Here is a 16,851-nt window from a genome sequence, read left to right on the forward strand (position 1 = left end):
GTAGCCTATGAAAACAGTTGTTATGAAAGAATCCAAGCGTGTCAAAATACGGGTAATCTTATCCGCTCTACGTGTCTCCTCTTTCCGGCAGCAGATCAGTTTCCATGGTTGCACTGCTCCCATTCCCTCCAGTGCATTTGTGAGTTGAAGATGATTTCTGTAAATCCTGACATGCCCTGCGAAGTACACGAATCCTGACAATGTATGTGATGTAATGCAGCAGAGATCGAACCAGTGTCATTTCTGAAGATGCGCTACTGCATTTCAAAAAGAAAGATAGAATGCGATGATGATAGTAATAATAGTAATAATAATAACAGTAATGATAATAATGATAATAATAAGAATCCCGGCCTATTGAACTGATTCCGCGTAATGCCAAGGATATTGATGGTAGCATTAAGACGATTAATGTTCATAGTGATAATAATGCTGGCCCTAGTGTCACGTTGATGCCATTAGGGTCATTGATATAATTATGCATATCTCTCTCTCTCTCTCTCTCTCTCTCTCTCTCTCTCTCTCTCTCTCTCTCTCTCTCTCTCTCTCTCTCTCTCTCTCTCTCTCTCATTTAACCACATTTCCATCAAGGATAAGACAGTAATAAATAGCCCATAAAGTAGAGATAAACTTAAAACCAATTTTTATCCTGTAGGTGTCGCCGCCCTCCATCCCTGAAGACGACTTCCCCAAGAATTACAGTCGGAAAGCTAGACCGTCAATATGAGAGGCCACCCGCTGCTCCCACGCCCCGCCCCGCCTCGTGATCCTGGGCTTCCCTCTTCCAACTAGTGGTTGCGGGGTGACGTCGAGGCTCCGCACTCACCCCGCTGTTGTTGCCTCGACGCAGATGCCACTTGAAGACTCCGGACGTAGCAGCCTCGGGTGTGCGTTTGCTTGTTAAGGTTCTCCGTTGGTCCGTCCCGTTTCCATCATCGCCACCAGGAGCAGGGGAAGGAAGCCTCGTGTATATCTTTTCATATCTGCCTTATAGAAAGATTTTATATTATAACTAAGCCATTTCCAAGCATAAGCAGTTTTTAAGAGAGAGAGAGAGAGAGAGAGAGAGAGAGAGAGAGAGAGAGAGAGAGAGAGAGAGAGAGAGAGAGATTTAAGACGCCGCAGTATCGGTGTCGTGTAGCGCCTAGAGAGAGAGAGAGAGAGAGAGAGAGAGAGAGAGAGATTTATCATTATATTATCTCACTGCTGCTCTAGCGCGGTGCAGTGACTTGGGAAGCACAAGAATAAACACAAAATTATAATGAACAAAACTATTACTGAGTCAGATATGATATGCATTGTTTGCCCACCTTTTGTTAATGTACAGATACGTCATGAAAACCGTCATTTTTTTTTTTCTTAAGTTGATCAGGAGACATGACATTATGTATTCACATATTATTTCAAAATTATTCTATTAATCCTGTGTGAACCATGTATTATAGTTACAAATCCCATGATTTTGTTGTGGGTAGACATGTTTTATGTTTAGATGTTGATTAATGCATAAATGTGTATACATGTATATAAAATCAAGCTTATGAACTGTTTCCACTTGGAATTTGTTTTAGAAATTTATGTCAGCAATTGTTTTAGTAAGACTGGTAGCCCGCTTTAAATGTTCATTATTATTATTATTATTATTATTATTATTATTATTATTATTATTATTATTATTACTATTATTATTATTATTATTATTATTATTATTATTATTATTATTATTATTGAGTTACGTTCAAAACATCCAACAGCTTGCTGCGAAAAATGAATGTGATAAAGCCAGGAAGCAATGCCTCATGTGTATCTATCAAGAAGACTGTATATAGAAGATAGATAGTTATATTTCATTGCTATCTTTCACTCTCCATGGTTTGTGAATAACAGCTTGCAGTGCACACACCTCCACTTTGAGTTTCCCTTCTGTTCATGGAGTGAGAACTGGGAAGAATTGTTTGATGTGAGAGGAGAAGACCTTGTCTCTCATTGATCATGTTAAGCCACAGCTGAGGCAATATGCCAGGATATAGACTACAGGAAAGGGTGAACCTGCACGTTGCTTGTTGAGTGAATGGACAGAAATGGCTGATACTGGTTATATCTTACTTATGCCAACCACAAGGTGATCCACAGGTCCACTTGGTGAGGATAAGGTTGAAAAAGAAAGTTAATAAACAATAGCAGAGGAATTGATCATGTAACCTTAAGGAAAAACAAAGGTCTGGTATATGAAAGAGTTATAAAAGGACTTTTGCTTACATTTGCCTCAGAGATACAGATGATAAGTGTAGGGGAAAAAAAGGGGGAGGGGGGCAGTTAAATAACTCTCCCAAAGAAATATACAAGAGGGGCAGGTAGTGAGGGAAAGGATGACATTCAGCTGAAGAAACATTTGTGTAATTCATTGCAAGACACCTAGATGGAAGCAGTCTTAGTATGACAGATGGTTGGTGAAATGTTCTCAGTCACTGGCATTGTGACAGAAACAAGAATTGCTTGGATCTAATGACCCCAGTGATGTAAGGTCACATCATATCATAGCCTCTGTTGACTTTCCACAGCATTTGTTGCTTTGTGTTTCCTATTTAGTATAACAGTGGCAGCACCAGATGTTGTCCATGGGAGGAAGCTTAGGGATGGCGGTCAGTGAATGTTGTAATTATGCTGTGCTAGGTGATGAAGACTTTCATTTCTTTAAAGGAATGAAGCATGGGAGGCTTACATGGTGCTGAGAGAGATTATAGAGTTGGGGTGAAGCCTTTCAAATGGAAGTGTTGCCACTGGCCTATATGCACACTTGTACTGAAATGTACATAGTGTTACTCAAAATAATCTCATTTACATAGGAATTTTTCCAGAGATTTAGTAATGATTTATACTTCCACTTTCCTTTAGTTAATGATGCAATTATTTGGAAGTGATGAAGTACATAGTCCACCACTGATCTTTACTTGCTTGCCCTAGCAATTTTACTTACAAAAATTCTTCTCTTCATTATTCACAATTGCACTATCAGTGTGGCTTCCAAACACATAGTATTTCTAGCACCACCTCATTTCTGATACTAAATATCTTATGTAACCCACTGATATCTGTCAGCATGTTAGTCTGCTTTCCATGAAAGCATTTTGTGATTTTCAGTTTATAGATAACAAACTTGCTTAGCCTTACAAACTAAAATCAAAACACTTAGAGATAAATCAAGCAAAACATTGTGAAATTTGAAACAGATCATCATGGGTTAGTGTATAAACCAAACTTGAAAAATAAGCTTGTTACTAATGAGAGGACACTTGCAAATTCCCTTCCGTGTTTGGCCATGATAATGACACATTGGCAGGTGTGGAGGCACCAAGAGGTTTTCTAGTAGGATTCTTGAAATGATCAGTGTCTCGTTAATGTGAGACGTTTTGAAGAGGTCTAGAAAGTGATGAACAGCCACTTATGTGAAAACAGTGGGAGACATGAATTCATCTAGTGCACAGAAGGGGTAGAACAGAGATTTATGAAATGATAGATAGCCACTCATGTGAGTTGAAAATGTGAGTTCAACTGATCCTATAGAAGCCTTGCGAGTAATTCATTGATTTGTTGTTGTTATTATTATTATTGTTATTATTATTATTATTATTATTATTATTATTATTATTATTATTATTATTATTATTATTATTATTATTATTATTATTATTACTGTTATTTTTTGTCATTATTACTATTATTATTATTTAATGAAGTTTATCCCATCACAGTGCCACACTATCTTAGATCACTCATTCTATTTTAATTTATATTTCTTTATGAGTTTAGCTTATAATGTGTCCAGTAATGTGATGTAAAATTATATATATCAGAAACACCGCCTTGTATCATTTTATTTCTTTCAGGTTTTGAGTTAGGTAACTCTGAATAAAATTATCTTATCTCATTTGTAAGTAGCATTACATTTAGCTCACTTTACTTCAGGTTTTCATTTCACTAAGTTACTAACACAAATTAAAGATTTCTCTAAGAACACACCCATTCCTGAACTATTCATTGTTATACTGAAAAAAGATGCATGCATTAAACAATTTTTTTTTCAGTTGGATAACTCCCAAGATCAAGTAAGTAAAACACTTTCACTAAGCATTAAATTTTATGCTAATATAACCACAGCATAGATCCCTGCCATCTAAATTTTTTGTGCTCACAATCATATCAAAATGTTGCAACTGTCCTTTTGGAAGATGGTTGGCTGATGCTGTGCCCTATCATGGCCACACCATTTGGGATTATGGTGTTTGGGTATTGAATGATTGACTGATTGAAGTACATATTAGAATAATAATATAATAATGTTCATTCTGATAAACTGTTAGCTCTCTGATAGCTAATGATGGTAAACTGTTGAGCAATCTCCTGTGGTTTTACTGAGAAAAAATAAAGTAAAGGTACATAAAGGTATGAACTAGACTCATCATTTTTTATTATTAGTGTTGTCTTTCAAAATTATTCTCCAGACTTGCATTACAGCTTTTCATTAAGATTGAAGAGAAGCAGTTGCAGTTAAACAGTTAATCACATGTGTCTTTATGTGACAGAACTTAATAGACTTATTGCTGTTTATTGGATTTTTAGGAGTAAGTCCCATTATTTATGTGTACAGATTAGCAGTGAGTGAAGTGCTAACCCTGACACTTGAAGGGGAAGGGAAGGCGTAGAAACTCAGTGCCATCTCAAGGCATCTATTATCTTGTGCTTAATAAGATATTCCAAGTAAGACTAGTAATTTAAAATACTTGAGGCTGCTGAGAGAATTGCTGTTTAGACCTAATGGATCAGTACCATACACATCTAGGGATCTGTGAGGTCTTCTGTTGGGTTGTAATGGCAGAGAGACATGTTGTTGGGCATATGCAGACGAGTGCAGAAGACTGAAAGTAAGTGTAAACAGGTAGAGAACATACAGGACAGGACTGATGGTGATTAAAGAAAATAATGAAGATTGTGAGATGCGTGTAAGTGAAGGAATTATAGTGATGCATTCCTTTTCTTTCTTATTTTCTTGTGTTATTGCATTTATTTCAAATTGTAGTATGGTGACTGTTACTCATATTACAGTGTATTCTCTCTCTCTCTCTCTCTCTCTCTCTCTCTCTCTCTCTCTCTCTCTCTCTCTCTCTCTCTGGAATTAAAAATCAAAATAATAATTTCTTAACTGATTTCATGCTAGCTCATCTGTAAGATGAGCTAGATGCGATGTGAAAACATCACAGTAAATGTAATTCAGTCATGTCATAACATTACGCACACAGTATTCATGTCAAAATATTATTTCCATTCTGCTGATTACATGCTTCAGTATGCAACATGATAATCTGTTTAGTATGTCAACCTGCATTTAAGAGGCAGTATCCACATCTTGGATTTAAATTGTAAAGTTAACATTGCATAGGGTTGCCATACGTCCGGATTTTCCCGGAGATATCCGGAAATCAGATAACGAAATCTGCGTCCGGGGGGATTTTCAAAAATCCCTCAAATGTCCGGAATTTCACCTTCCATCATTACTAGCTTAAAAAATCACATTTATTAAATTTCTTTGGGTTGAAATGATGAGAGAGAGAGAGAGAGAGAGAGAGAGAGAGAGAGAAAGGGGGGTTCACCGAGTGGCAGCTGCTTTAGTTTGGTTTCGGACTCTGACGTGTATGGGTCCTGTACGAAGTCGGTGCTCGCAGCCTTCCCAACGCCGCCTCGCTTGACGTCGCGCTCGCGCCCGTCTTTCACCAGCTCTGATAGGGGTCAGTTTGGATTACTGTTTGCGGCCTTGTGACCTCGTCATTACAACTATTACTTGTTCTTGTCAAGATGCCCAAACGAAAGTGTAAATTCACTGCAGAGATGCAGAACAAACTCCCGTGCTTCAAAAAAGGCAGGGATGAGTGGGAAGCCGAGTGTTTGGTGTGTAAACCAGGAACATTTGTCTCACTGGAACATAAAGGCATTAATGACTTACAGTCACGTGAGCTCTGAGAAACATAAGAGAGCAGTGCAAGAAGAGGGTTCATCAATGAAGATGACACATTATTTTATTATCAGCCATATGCAAAGGTAAATAAGTTGAGTTTCTTTTAATTAATTTACATGTTTTCCAGTATCATATCAGGACCACAATCAGGTGTTAGTGAAGGTGTCCGGAATTTTGATAGTTCATATATGGCAACCCAAACATTGCACCACCCCTCGATCCCATCTTACCCATAACTATAACAGTTCATGGTTTTCCTTCTTGCATGGCTCTATCCATGTTGAGCAGATTGACTTCTGCACTCGTGGGTACACGTCACAGTACTTTAGTGAGAACAGTACAAAAAGTAGCAGTGCAAAAGAAATAGGTACTGATTCAAGATGCTGGTCACATCGAAAAATTATATTAACCTATTATATATTTTCTTTTTTTAATAATCAGTGCAAGTCGATATGTAATCCTGTTTTCCTATTCGTGAAATTTTCCTCAAATAAAAACAGTAGAATAGCGACTGAACTTTAACTTTTTGCCTAGTCTTCACCGAAAGATCAGCTGTGGCATAATATAGGTATCTCCCCAGATTTCTTTTGATTTGATGCCTCCACTAGGACGTGTTGTAAAGTATACCATGATACCTTTACATGATCTTTTCACTTTATTGCAAGGATCCCAAACAATTTATTTCGAGGAGCAATCATGCACTTGGCTATGGTCTCGAGACCCCTCAATAATGTAGCCGCACCAGACAAAAAAATAAACCACACATCAGTCGATAAACCACACATCCAGTCACTCCCATCCATCCCAGCCACACCACATATCACTTGCGGCACAAGAACCACACAGAAACCCAACATCAAACAGTCATACCCCACAAAACTCTCTCTCTCTCTCTCTCTCTCTCTCTCTCCGCAGTGGGATAACAAATTATGAGGTAACTGAAGTGAGGTTAGAGTGTGATGTTAGAAACAAAGGCCTACCCGAGCAGATGAAATTATTATTATTATTTTTATCTACTTATTTATTTATTGATGAGCGTCTGTTGTATGCGAATTAGACTCTAGTACCCCAAGTATAAAACTGAAAGAATTAAATTTTGATTACCGAAGCGGGATCAAAAGCAGCACACTAAGACGGTATGAAAACAGATTGACAAAAATTGAATATGTAAGTATATATGTGTAAGTATAATATGCTTCGTGTACAAGAGGCTGATCTCTAGTGAAATGGGAAGACAGAGTTGAAATAAATGAAAAAGAGTGACGAGGACGAGACGCATGAAAGTACATCATACAAGAGACTTTTCTGTTGTGGCCTGGGGAATACATAGGAATAGACAGGCAAGGATAGATGACAATGTTCTGGTGAAAAAGACTGCATTATTGCCGTAGAATTGTACAAACCCTACAAACTGGTTAGCACTGCGACCCGAACCTGTTACTGTGGAGAGCAAACGTTTTGCTACAGATGCACTACAGATATAATAAAAAGACACTGAATTAAACGTACAACACATAGAATACATTACATTGCATCACAAGATTCACAAATAGAGAGTGGCGAAACAGCGACGCCCGAACCTGTCAGTGGCGAGGCGAGCAGTGTAAACAAGCGGCGGGTGTGGGCCGTCTCTCCTTCCTCTCTCCCTCACGCATTTACCAACGAATTCTTCCCCTTTAGGGAGCCTCAGAGTACACATAGAGGACCTGAGCTACTCCAGCACCATGGCATCGGTGCCCTAGTGTCCCCTACGCGAGGACGCCGTGTGGTAATGGAGGAGAGGATGTGTGGTCACATTTAACTAAAGGCAAGTCCATTAATCGCCGTTTCTTGTATGCCTTGTGCTCCTTTTTTAGTATATTTTATAAAGTACGCCCTGGTCTGGGTTAAGGTCACGGGGGACAGGTATTATTTGGGCAAGCTACATCCTATAGATACTAAACAGTTCTCTGTTTCATTGTGCTAATCAAGTAAGTCAAGTGCAGAAGTGTGGGTCTTGTCCTCCCAAGTATTTTGACCGTCCAGCTAAGGCAGCAAATTTCAGAGTAACAAAAATATATCAATGTAAGTTAAAAGGAGCACTCAGCCTGGTAGTGGAAGGTTTGGCTCGTTTGTTTTGGAAATACCCATCCAGCCTTGAATGAAATCCACCTTAGTTCACCTTACATAAGTTTGTATATTTTGACAGACTTTTCAAAACCAAGTTTAAGGGTGAAATCAAACAGACCTTATGATATTTGTATTTCATAAGATCACATGTAATTTTGCCTCAGTAAGGTATTGTTGATCACCCTTACTATGACCACCACCCACATGGGAATAATTGTGTGAAATACATAGCTGTCATCCCTCAGACTGGGCAGCATGGACCCACCAGCAACTGTTGGGCCTGGACCTCCAGCCCTCAAAATCAAGAAGGAGGTGAAGGAGGAGCCAGAGTTCATCTATGTGGATGAGACGGTTGGTGTTGCACACTTGTATCATTGCTACCTATATAATGCGTCATATTTTACTCTCGTGTTCATTTTTTTATGCAACTGATGACATGTTTGTGTATAATCTTTTGTGTTAGTATCATTACACTCACTGTTTCTCCCTGGTTGATGTTATTTGTAATAATAATAATACTTATAAATAGCAATAGTGATATTTATTATTGCCATTAGTAATGCTTGCAAATAAGTTTAAAAAACAGGAAATGCATTAGGCTGTCTACTCTAATTTTTTTTTTAATTAATTAATTTTTTTGCCACCCACTTTCAAAAATTTGGATTGGAGGACTGCAAATTGCAAAGCTTTAGATTAAGAGACTCTTGTTAACCTGTGCACATCATGTAAAGATTGTAAAGTAAGATGTTGCTTGTTTCAGGTGTGCCGGGTGAAGCTGGAGGAGGGTGATGAGGAGGTGATCTTGGTAAGCATTGTCTTGGTGAAAGCAGGTCAATGTGCATGCATTACTTTCATTATTATCTCAAGGATACAGAATTGTCTGCATGCAAGTTGCTTATGGCTGGAAAAATTATTAAAACTATGTAGTGTCCGTTGTTTCAGAAGAAGTGAGTTGCAACATTTGCATGTAGTAAGTGTAGAACAGTCAATCCTTCCAGTGCCATGCAGCATTTCAGTGGGTTAGGCATAAGGTGTCTGAGTGGCCCCCCCCATTGCTTGGGCCATAACTCCCAATACATCATTATATTCTGGTAAAATGGCATAATGCAGTGTGAGGTCATGAAAGATACAAGGAATGCTGGCTAAAATACTCACTAGAATGGACTTTATTTGCACAAGTGATGAAATATGACATTTCTGAGAAAGCAATGTACTGTAAATTTTTTAAGTCATTATTGGCCAATGGTAAGCATTTTTTTGACATAAGATGCCTTAAACCTGTTTGTCTTATATTTAGATTTAGCAACCATTAAACATAAGTAATGCCCATTCATCTGCCTTGTTCAGAAAAAGCAAAGAATTGGCCCTATATAATTACTTCCATGGAAGTGACAATATCACAAATCCTGGAAGACCAGCAACTGAGTCTCCTTAATTTATAAATTTATAGTGTCTCTAAGATATCTTAGAAGCTTTCTATATTAAGGTGACATCATGAAACAGTATACAGATAGTGTTACATTCATTATGATTATTATTAGTGTGATTGCACCAAGCATTTGTTGTGTCAAGGATATTCCTGAAAATTGGAACAAGTGGCTTGCAGTGACTGTAATGGAACACATTGTACTTGAACTCATTCAGAAGGAACAAGTGATCCTGTTTCTGACAGCCATGTGACTCACTGCTTAACTGAACATAAAATCTGTTCTTAAAAAGAATGTAGTTAATTTAATCTTTGATGCTCCAGATCTCCATGTTTTAAAAACAGCCATGGGAGGAATATCTTTGGAATGTTCTTTTACATTGCATGCCATTACTTTCTTGTACACATATAATATAGTTCTCTTTTTTTTTTTTTTTTTTTTTGCTGTTCACATGTTCCTTGCACGTTTCCCTTTCCTCTTGCTGTGTGTCCTCTCATTTTTTTTCCCTTACAGCCAAAGGATGACATGATGCTGGAGCCAGAAAGTGCTCTCCTTGTCCTGGAGGGCCAGACTGTGCCACCACCACCACAGAGACAGCCTGCCCGCCGTGGCAGAAAACCCAGAATTCTTCGGAGCAGCCGAGGCAACATGCACTCTTGCACCATCACTGCCAGGAAGATTCTGCCTCGCCCCTCTCCCATGCAGGTGCCCCTCACCATTTCCCATCTCCAGCCCCCTCCACCACCTCTTTCTCTTCCTCTTCCACCCAGGAGCAAACCACCTCAAGCACAAGTGATGGTTAGGCCAACACTGCAGCCCCCAACTGCCACCAATTCTGGCCGTAAGATCCTCCCATGGCCACATCAGCTGAGTCCAGCTAGTCTGGCCCCAGTCTCACAACAGCAGAAACTGCAGCCGCTCAATCCCAGCCTCACAACCTGTCCTCCTGCTGCACAGACTCTGCCTCTGAGCCACCTCCAGCCCATTAATCCTGGGACAAACAGTGGGCTTATGCCCCTGCAGCCTCTTTCTTTAACCCAGCTCAGGTCTCCTCCTCCATCTAGCTGCATTAGTCAGTTGGGTGTACCCTTGTCACCTCAGAAGATGCCAGTACCTCCAAAAGGTTCAAGAAAGACAGTTACCACACTGCCCCAACTGGCAGCTGGACCTCCTACACCCTGTACCAGGGTTCCACTACTGCCACTGTCAGAAGCAGGTGTCAAAAAGAGCAGCCCATCTCCATCCATGCAGGCAACCACTGCCAGCCATGTCCGAAAACTGCTGCCACGGCCTCTTAAAGCTGCTGTGAGGCCACCTGCCAGTACAGTGTTTCAGCAGCACCAGCACCAGGGTGCTCTGCCTGCTTTGCAACAACTCCATCCTGTTCCTCCTGTCAGCACACAACAAACAGTCTCCTTACAGCAGTTTGAGAGCCTTAACCCATCAACCTCTCAGACCACCAGCCTTGCCCTCCAGTCCTTAAATGTGAGTGGCCAACCACCACCTCTCTCTGGGTCCTCCCAGGTGGTGTCTGTGCAACATGTCCGGGCCATGGCTGTGCTTCCTCCCCAGCCATCCCAGAAAGTGAAGCTTTCTGAACCATCTTTACAGTCTCCTCACCACCTCCACACTGTAGCTTCCAGCACATCCCCCCAGAGGCTAGCTTTTCAGCAAGTCCAGCAGGGTCCCTCCATCAGTGTATCCCAAGGTGTAGCCATCCATTCTCTACCAGCTCGAACACCACCCACCCCACAGCAGCAGGCCACTACTCTCTGTCAGGTTCACACACTGCAGTCATCTGCTGGTCATACCCAGGGCTCTCGAGGGTCATCTCATCAGGCCCTGTCAACTCTGGCTCCAGATTCCCATAAAGCAGTTCCTGTCCCCCATTACTCTAGCCATGCTCCAGGAGACACACAGGCAGTTCCCCAAGTGTCTCCAGCGGGCAAAAGGTCTCCTTTACCCCAGATGTGTTCAACTTCATTTTGCACTAGTCAATCAACTGTTCCAACTCAGGCTGAGCTTCAGAATAGTGAGCTTACTTTCCATGAGCTAAGCTCAGCCAATCAAATTCTCAAGGAAGGTAGCACACCCTGCCCTGACACAAACCATTCTGCCAAAGGTCATGATGTAATGAGTCTCCATATAGCATCCAGACAAGGCATGCCTGTTGGAGCCACACCCAATGGAGCAGTGCTTAAGGTGCCAATACAGCCTTTGAGGCCATCTGCTTCCTTCCCCAGGGGTAAAAGAAAATACCTGCGCAGGAATCCACGGGAACTGAAAGCCAATAAAAAGAAGAGCATGCCTGTATTAAAAATGGCTTCTGTTTCCACCTACTCTTGGCCATTTAATGTGCATGAAAAAGATCTATATACCCCCACTTCCACTGCTGCCATGCAGGGCCGTAAGATCCTGCCCCGTCCGTGCCCTGCCTCCTTGGTTGGTTCACAGCTGGAGCAAGTGCATCCAGTCACTACTCACAGTGCATCAGGATGGCTTATGCCACAAGTGGAGCAACATGAGGGATGTGGCACTGTGGTTACTTCCCTTGACAGTTCCTCAGTGGAAACATTAACCCACACTACTACATCATCATCTGAAACTCAGTTGGTTGCCCTTGGCTTGTCACACAAGGCCCAGCCTCTTGGCTCTTCAGGTGTTCTAGCAGCCACTGATCAAGGAGACATAAGTAAAAGCAATATAACAGAAAACTTCTTGCAGCCTGTCTCGCCTGCCAAAGTTGTTGCTGCTTGCAGTTTTGTTCCACATGATAAGGAAATCACTGCCACCCCTGAAAAGAGCAGTAGTGGTACATCACAAGAAGTGGAATCAAGACACAGTGGAACAAAGACTGACAGCTCAGACCAATCTAATCTTGAGTGTACAGACTGTGGCTCCATTTCAAAAGCAGATGCTGATTACCCAGCTGGACAGCTTCCTGATTTGGATAACAAAGCTGCATGGAATCAAGTAGAGGAGCATATGGTTACTCTTAGGGATGATATGCATACCTCAGGAGAAGATACAGTAGATCACACCACCCCACAGGTTACCCCTGAGCACATTAATCATCAACTCATGTCACAGGATACTTCAGAGGATGGCTATCAAGATCAGGCTACTCTACAGGATGCCACAGAGAACAAGAATGAGAGTCAAGCTACTTCACAGGATACCATAGGAAGTAGCATCCAGGCTCAAGCCACCTCACAGGATAACCTAAAGGATGATTTTCAAGATCAGCATACTTTGCAGACTCCCTCAGGGGACAGCACACAGAATCAGTCTGCTTCACAGAATACATCAGGATACAGCATCCATGATCAGTCCATCTCACAAGGTATCCAAGAGGACAGTAGTCACAGTCAGCCTATCCTTTATGATAACCAAGAGGAGGACACTTGTCCACCCACTTCACAGAATGATCCAGTTGACCCTGTTTTAGATCATCCTAGTTCACAGGACACCCAAGGGGACAACACTGTAGATCAGTCCATCTCATGGCAATCTTCTACACCCTCTGAATTGGTGCCACCCTTGATTGTTCCAGCCAGTCAGGGAGAAGAAAATCTCAGAGAAGAGAATGATGGTTTGTTGTCTCAGGGCTCAGTTTTTGAGGACAACACCTTGCCTACCTGTAATTCTACTCCCCAGTCCTCCATCTCTGTGCAGGATGAAGATATTTGCTCTCCATTCTTATCTCTTTCCTCTTCCTGCCCTTCTCAATCCAGATTGCCAGCAACAAGGTTTTCTACCCTTCCAGAAGCCACTGCAGTACTCACAACACAAGGGCAAAACATTCAAGATCACCTTAGTCTCCCAGTATCCTGCCTCTGTCAAAACAACAGATGGGTACCTCCAACATCTCTGCCAAATACCTTTGAGGGATCCCCGAGCACCAACAGCTCATCCACCACAACCTCAGCCTGTACCTCCATTTCCTCTACCATATGTCAAAGACTCTCTGCCTCACCTAAGTCTTCCCTCAAATCACTTGTACCTCATGGAACTCATAAAGAAGCAAAGGAGGAGGCACTGCATACTACAGAGCATGTGTCCTCTCCCATTGACTCTGGAACACCTCTACCCAGCTGTACTTCACTTACTGACATCATGATGACAAGGCCAGATGGATTCATTTCCCCTGAAGGCTTGATGCCTCAGGACAGTGCTGATTGCTCTCCCTCTAAAACACAAGACCCCAGTGCTACTGACACCTCTACATTTAACCCAGCTGGACAGCTCAGGGAAGACTTTAGAGTCATCACTGCCACAACCACCACTGTCACCATTACTACTACAGCCACAGCTGTCTCTACTACCACTACTACCTCCCAGCATGCCACCACCCACATATACATGGAGGCTGAAGCAAAGCAGGAGTCTTCAAATCCTCCATCTCAGGTAACCAAATCAGTTCATGCATCTAAAGACAATTTTGCTCTTGTATTTGACAGTGAAAGTTGCATTTCTTAAATTTGTTTTCTCCCAAACAGGAAGAAGTGGATCCATCACCCTCTCTAGTGTCAGCAAGCTGTCACTTCTCACAGCCAAAATGTCCACCAGACTGCATGTTGGTAGAGCAAGAAACATGTCGCATTGAGTGTCAGGCTCCACCTGAGAGTCAGAGGAAGACATGCAGAAGGCACCAGCAGCAGCATAGAACCATGAGGGCACTGGTAAGGGCACAGAGGAGGACCATTCAGATGTTAAGGAACAAGCTTCAGTGTGAGCAGAGACGAAGCAAGGCACTGTGGGAAGCACTGAGACGCAGCATGGCATCTAAGGTCAGCGGTGAAGGTGAGCTGTTTCCTAAGGGAAGTGGGGAAGTAAAGAAGGAGAAAGTAACACAGCCACATCCATCTCCCCCTGTCACCAGGAGCAGGACCAGACCAAAGCAAATTGTTGCTGCCACACTTTCCTCTGCTAGGCTGAAGAGGAAACATGAGGACAAACCTACTAACACCTTGAAAAAAGTAGTCACATTAGATCGTAATGATGACTATAGACTAGGAGAGGATGGCCCTCATGTCCAGGCCATCTGCATCCCCACACCCACTGCTGGCAAGACAGAACTTCAGACCTTGGTGCGGGAGTTCATGATGCGGGATGATGTTTCACGAACCACCAGACACGGCACAAGGCACTTCCTTCACTACCTTCCGCTGCTGCACAAGCGGTTCATGGCATATTGCTGTCAGCCATGCTCTTTGGAGACCTTCCAGCAGCACCTTCCACCCCAAATGGCACAACGGATTGGTGAGGAGCTGGAGATCTGTGTGTGCCTCACCTGTCAGAACCCAGAGTTAAAAGTTGAGAGTCTGGTGCGACGACGGCTGCTGCCCCTCAACACTCACTTGGAGGAGGTGGCCTTCAGCTCTGAAGACACCTTCAAGGAGTTCCTGGCCAGTGTACAGGCACTCAAAACACGGTCCTCCTCCCAGCTCATGTACAGTGAGTGGTTCATAGGAATGGGTGGAGGCAGCCATGTCCCACAACCCCAGAAGAGGACCCTGACGCGTCCACTGAGGGAGGTAGTAACCCAATTAGAAGGAGAGCTAGACTTGCTGCGTCTTCACCTGAAACGAGCTTCACATCAGTATGATGCCACTTTTACAGCCAAGTGTGAGGCAGAACAGTCACCACAGCATGCTGTGCTGCAGGCAGAGTGGTCACCCCTTATCATCCTCCATGCCTTAGGGGCTGATGGAACACCAGCCCTGCAGCAGGTTGTCAGTCTGCAGTGTGGTTATCTTTGGTCTCATGCAGATTCCCTTGGTTTCATTGCTGTGTCGGGTTGCCGTGATCAGCGTGCAGCAGCAGTATGTGCAAGCCTGGAGCCACTGTTGGCTCGCCTAATCCAACAAGGAGTGCGTTGCCTCACCCTGTTAGTGGACCCTAAGACAGACTTAAGTGCTGTTCTGGAGTACACCCGGCGTAGTGACCTGGAGGTGCGCTGGGTGTTCTCTGAGCCAGGTCATGGTGCAGGTGTGGCTGAGGCAGTGGGAAATAGTGTGACACAGCTCATCTGTGACACAGTCAACTCATGGGGTCCAGAGACTGTACTTTCAGCCAAGGATGTGTTCAGTCTGATCAGCCCAAACTCAAGCAATTTGGTGTACTATTACTCAGAGGAAGATGTGTGGCGCAGCAGTCAGCTTTTGCATGGTCCAACAGGGCCCATCAAGACTGCCAACAAGCTCATTAAACCAAAGACCATCCTGTCATTGTAGCATTAAGTTGGGGTGTGGGTAGGTGGGAGGCATGGGAGGGTGGGCCTTCAGAGATAAAGTCATGTGAGCTGTAAGCTCTAAATAACAGCAGGTTAGCACTGGGCCCTCATACCACATAATTATAACAGCACAGCCTTGATGATGTGTAAGCATTGTACCTCAGGACTCTGCTATTTCCAAAACCAGTTACTACTTTTTTCACCAACCATATTACCTCAAAATCAAGGCACTATTGGTATATGATATAGCTTTATTTAGTTATTTATTTATTTGAGAGAGAGAGAGAGAGTGTGTGTGTGTGTGTGTGTGTGTGTGTGTGTGTGTGTGTGTGTGTGTGTGTGTGTGTGTGTGTGTGTGTGTGTGTGTGTGTGTGTGTGTGTGTGTAAAAGAGGTTGGAATGGCACTGCAGATATGAAAGAAAATATCAAATAAAAAAATATATAATTTGGTCAAGGAAGAAATTTGTACCTAAGTATTCTGGACACCAAGTCTTGTGCAGATGTGCCCTTTATCAGACCTTGTGTGGTGCCCATTGCAGGGAGTGGAGAGAGTAATTACACCCCTCCCTGCCCTGCCCTGCACTGCCCTGTCAACATTCCACGACTCTTAAAGTTGTTCAGTGTTTTTTTTTATGCAGATACTGTGATACTAATTTATCACCTTACTTAGTGTTCAAGTAGTTTATTATTACAAGACTGATATTATTTTTGTATGTTTTAATCAATAATGTATTGATACAATGAGTCGTGTTTCCTTATGTATACCTTTGACTAGGATAGATGTAATACTATATGTTGAGCCGCAGGATCCAAATAATGTGTATGAAATCCAGACTAAATGCCAGTGTAGTTTTATCACTTACAAGACCACATAGTAACTTAATGACATAAAGACTTGATGATGTAATTTGTACTGTCTTTATGGTAATTTCACTTTTTTTCAGTGACTGAAGCAGTTTCATTCAGTACAAATAGCTATTTCCTGCACCAGTTGGAAGTAAAGGAAAAGACAAGAAAGAAAATATTCTAGTAGGAAAAGTATTAAATCAAAAGAGCAAAGTTATATGCAG

At 42.3% G+C, this 16,851-nt stretch overlaps 2 protein-coding genes across 2 annotated transcripts in view; both read left to right on the top strand.

The window, feature by feature from the left end:
* Positions 1 to 3,860, top strand: part of LOC135111104 (uncharacterized protein C11orf96 homolog) — a 29,319-nt gene extending 25,459 nt beyond the window's left edge. Inside the window, exon 3 of the mRNA XM_064024064.1 lies at positions 656 to 3,860. Within this exon, the coding sequence (XP_063880134.1) occupies positions 656 to 727 (72 nt within the window). The 3' untranslated portion in view covers positions 728 to 3,860. The remainder of the gene's footprint in view (positions 1 to 655) is intronic.
* Positions 3,861 to 7,583: 3,723 nt separating this feature from the next.
* Positions 7,584 to 16,525, top strand: LOC135111103 (mucin-2-like). The gene is made up of 5 exons (XM_064024063.1): positions 7,584 to 7,817; positions 8,365 to 8,470; positions 8,880 to 8,924; positions 10,060 to 13,953; positions 14,046 to 16,525. Exons 2-5 carry the CDS (start codon positions 8,375 to 8,377, stop codon positions 15,780 to 15,782), a joined length of 5,772 nt encoding a protein of 1,923 aa, XP_063880133.1. The 5' UTR covers positions 7,584 to 7,817; positions 8,365 to 8,374; the 3' UTR covers positions 15,783 to 16,525.
* Positions 16,526 to 16,851: the final 326 nt, after the last annotated feature.

Source organism: Scylla paramamosain, chromosome 21, assembly GCF_035594125.1.
Source record: "Scylla paramamosain isolate STU-SP2022 chromosome 21, ASM3559412v1, whole genome shotgun sequence".
NCBI classification, from domain to species: Eukaryota; Metazoa; Arthropoda; class Malacostraca; order Decapoda; family Portunidae; genus Scylla; species Scylla paramamosain.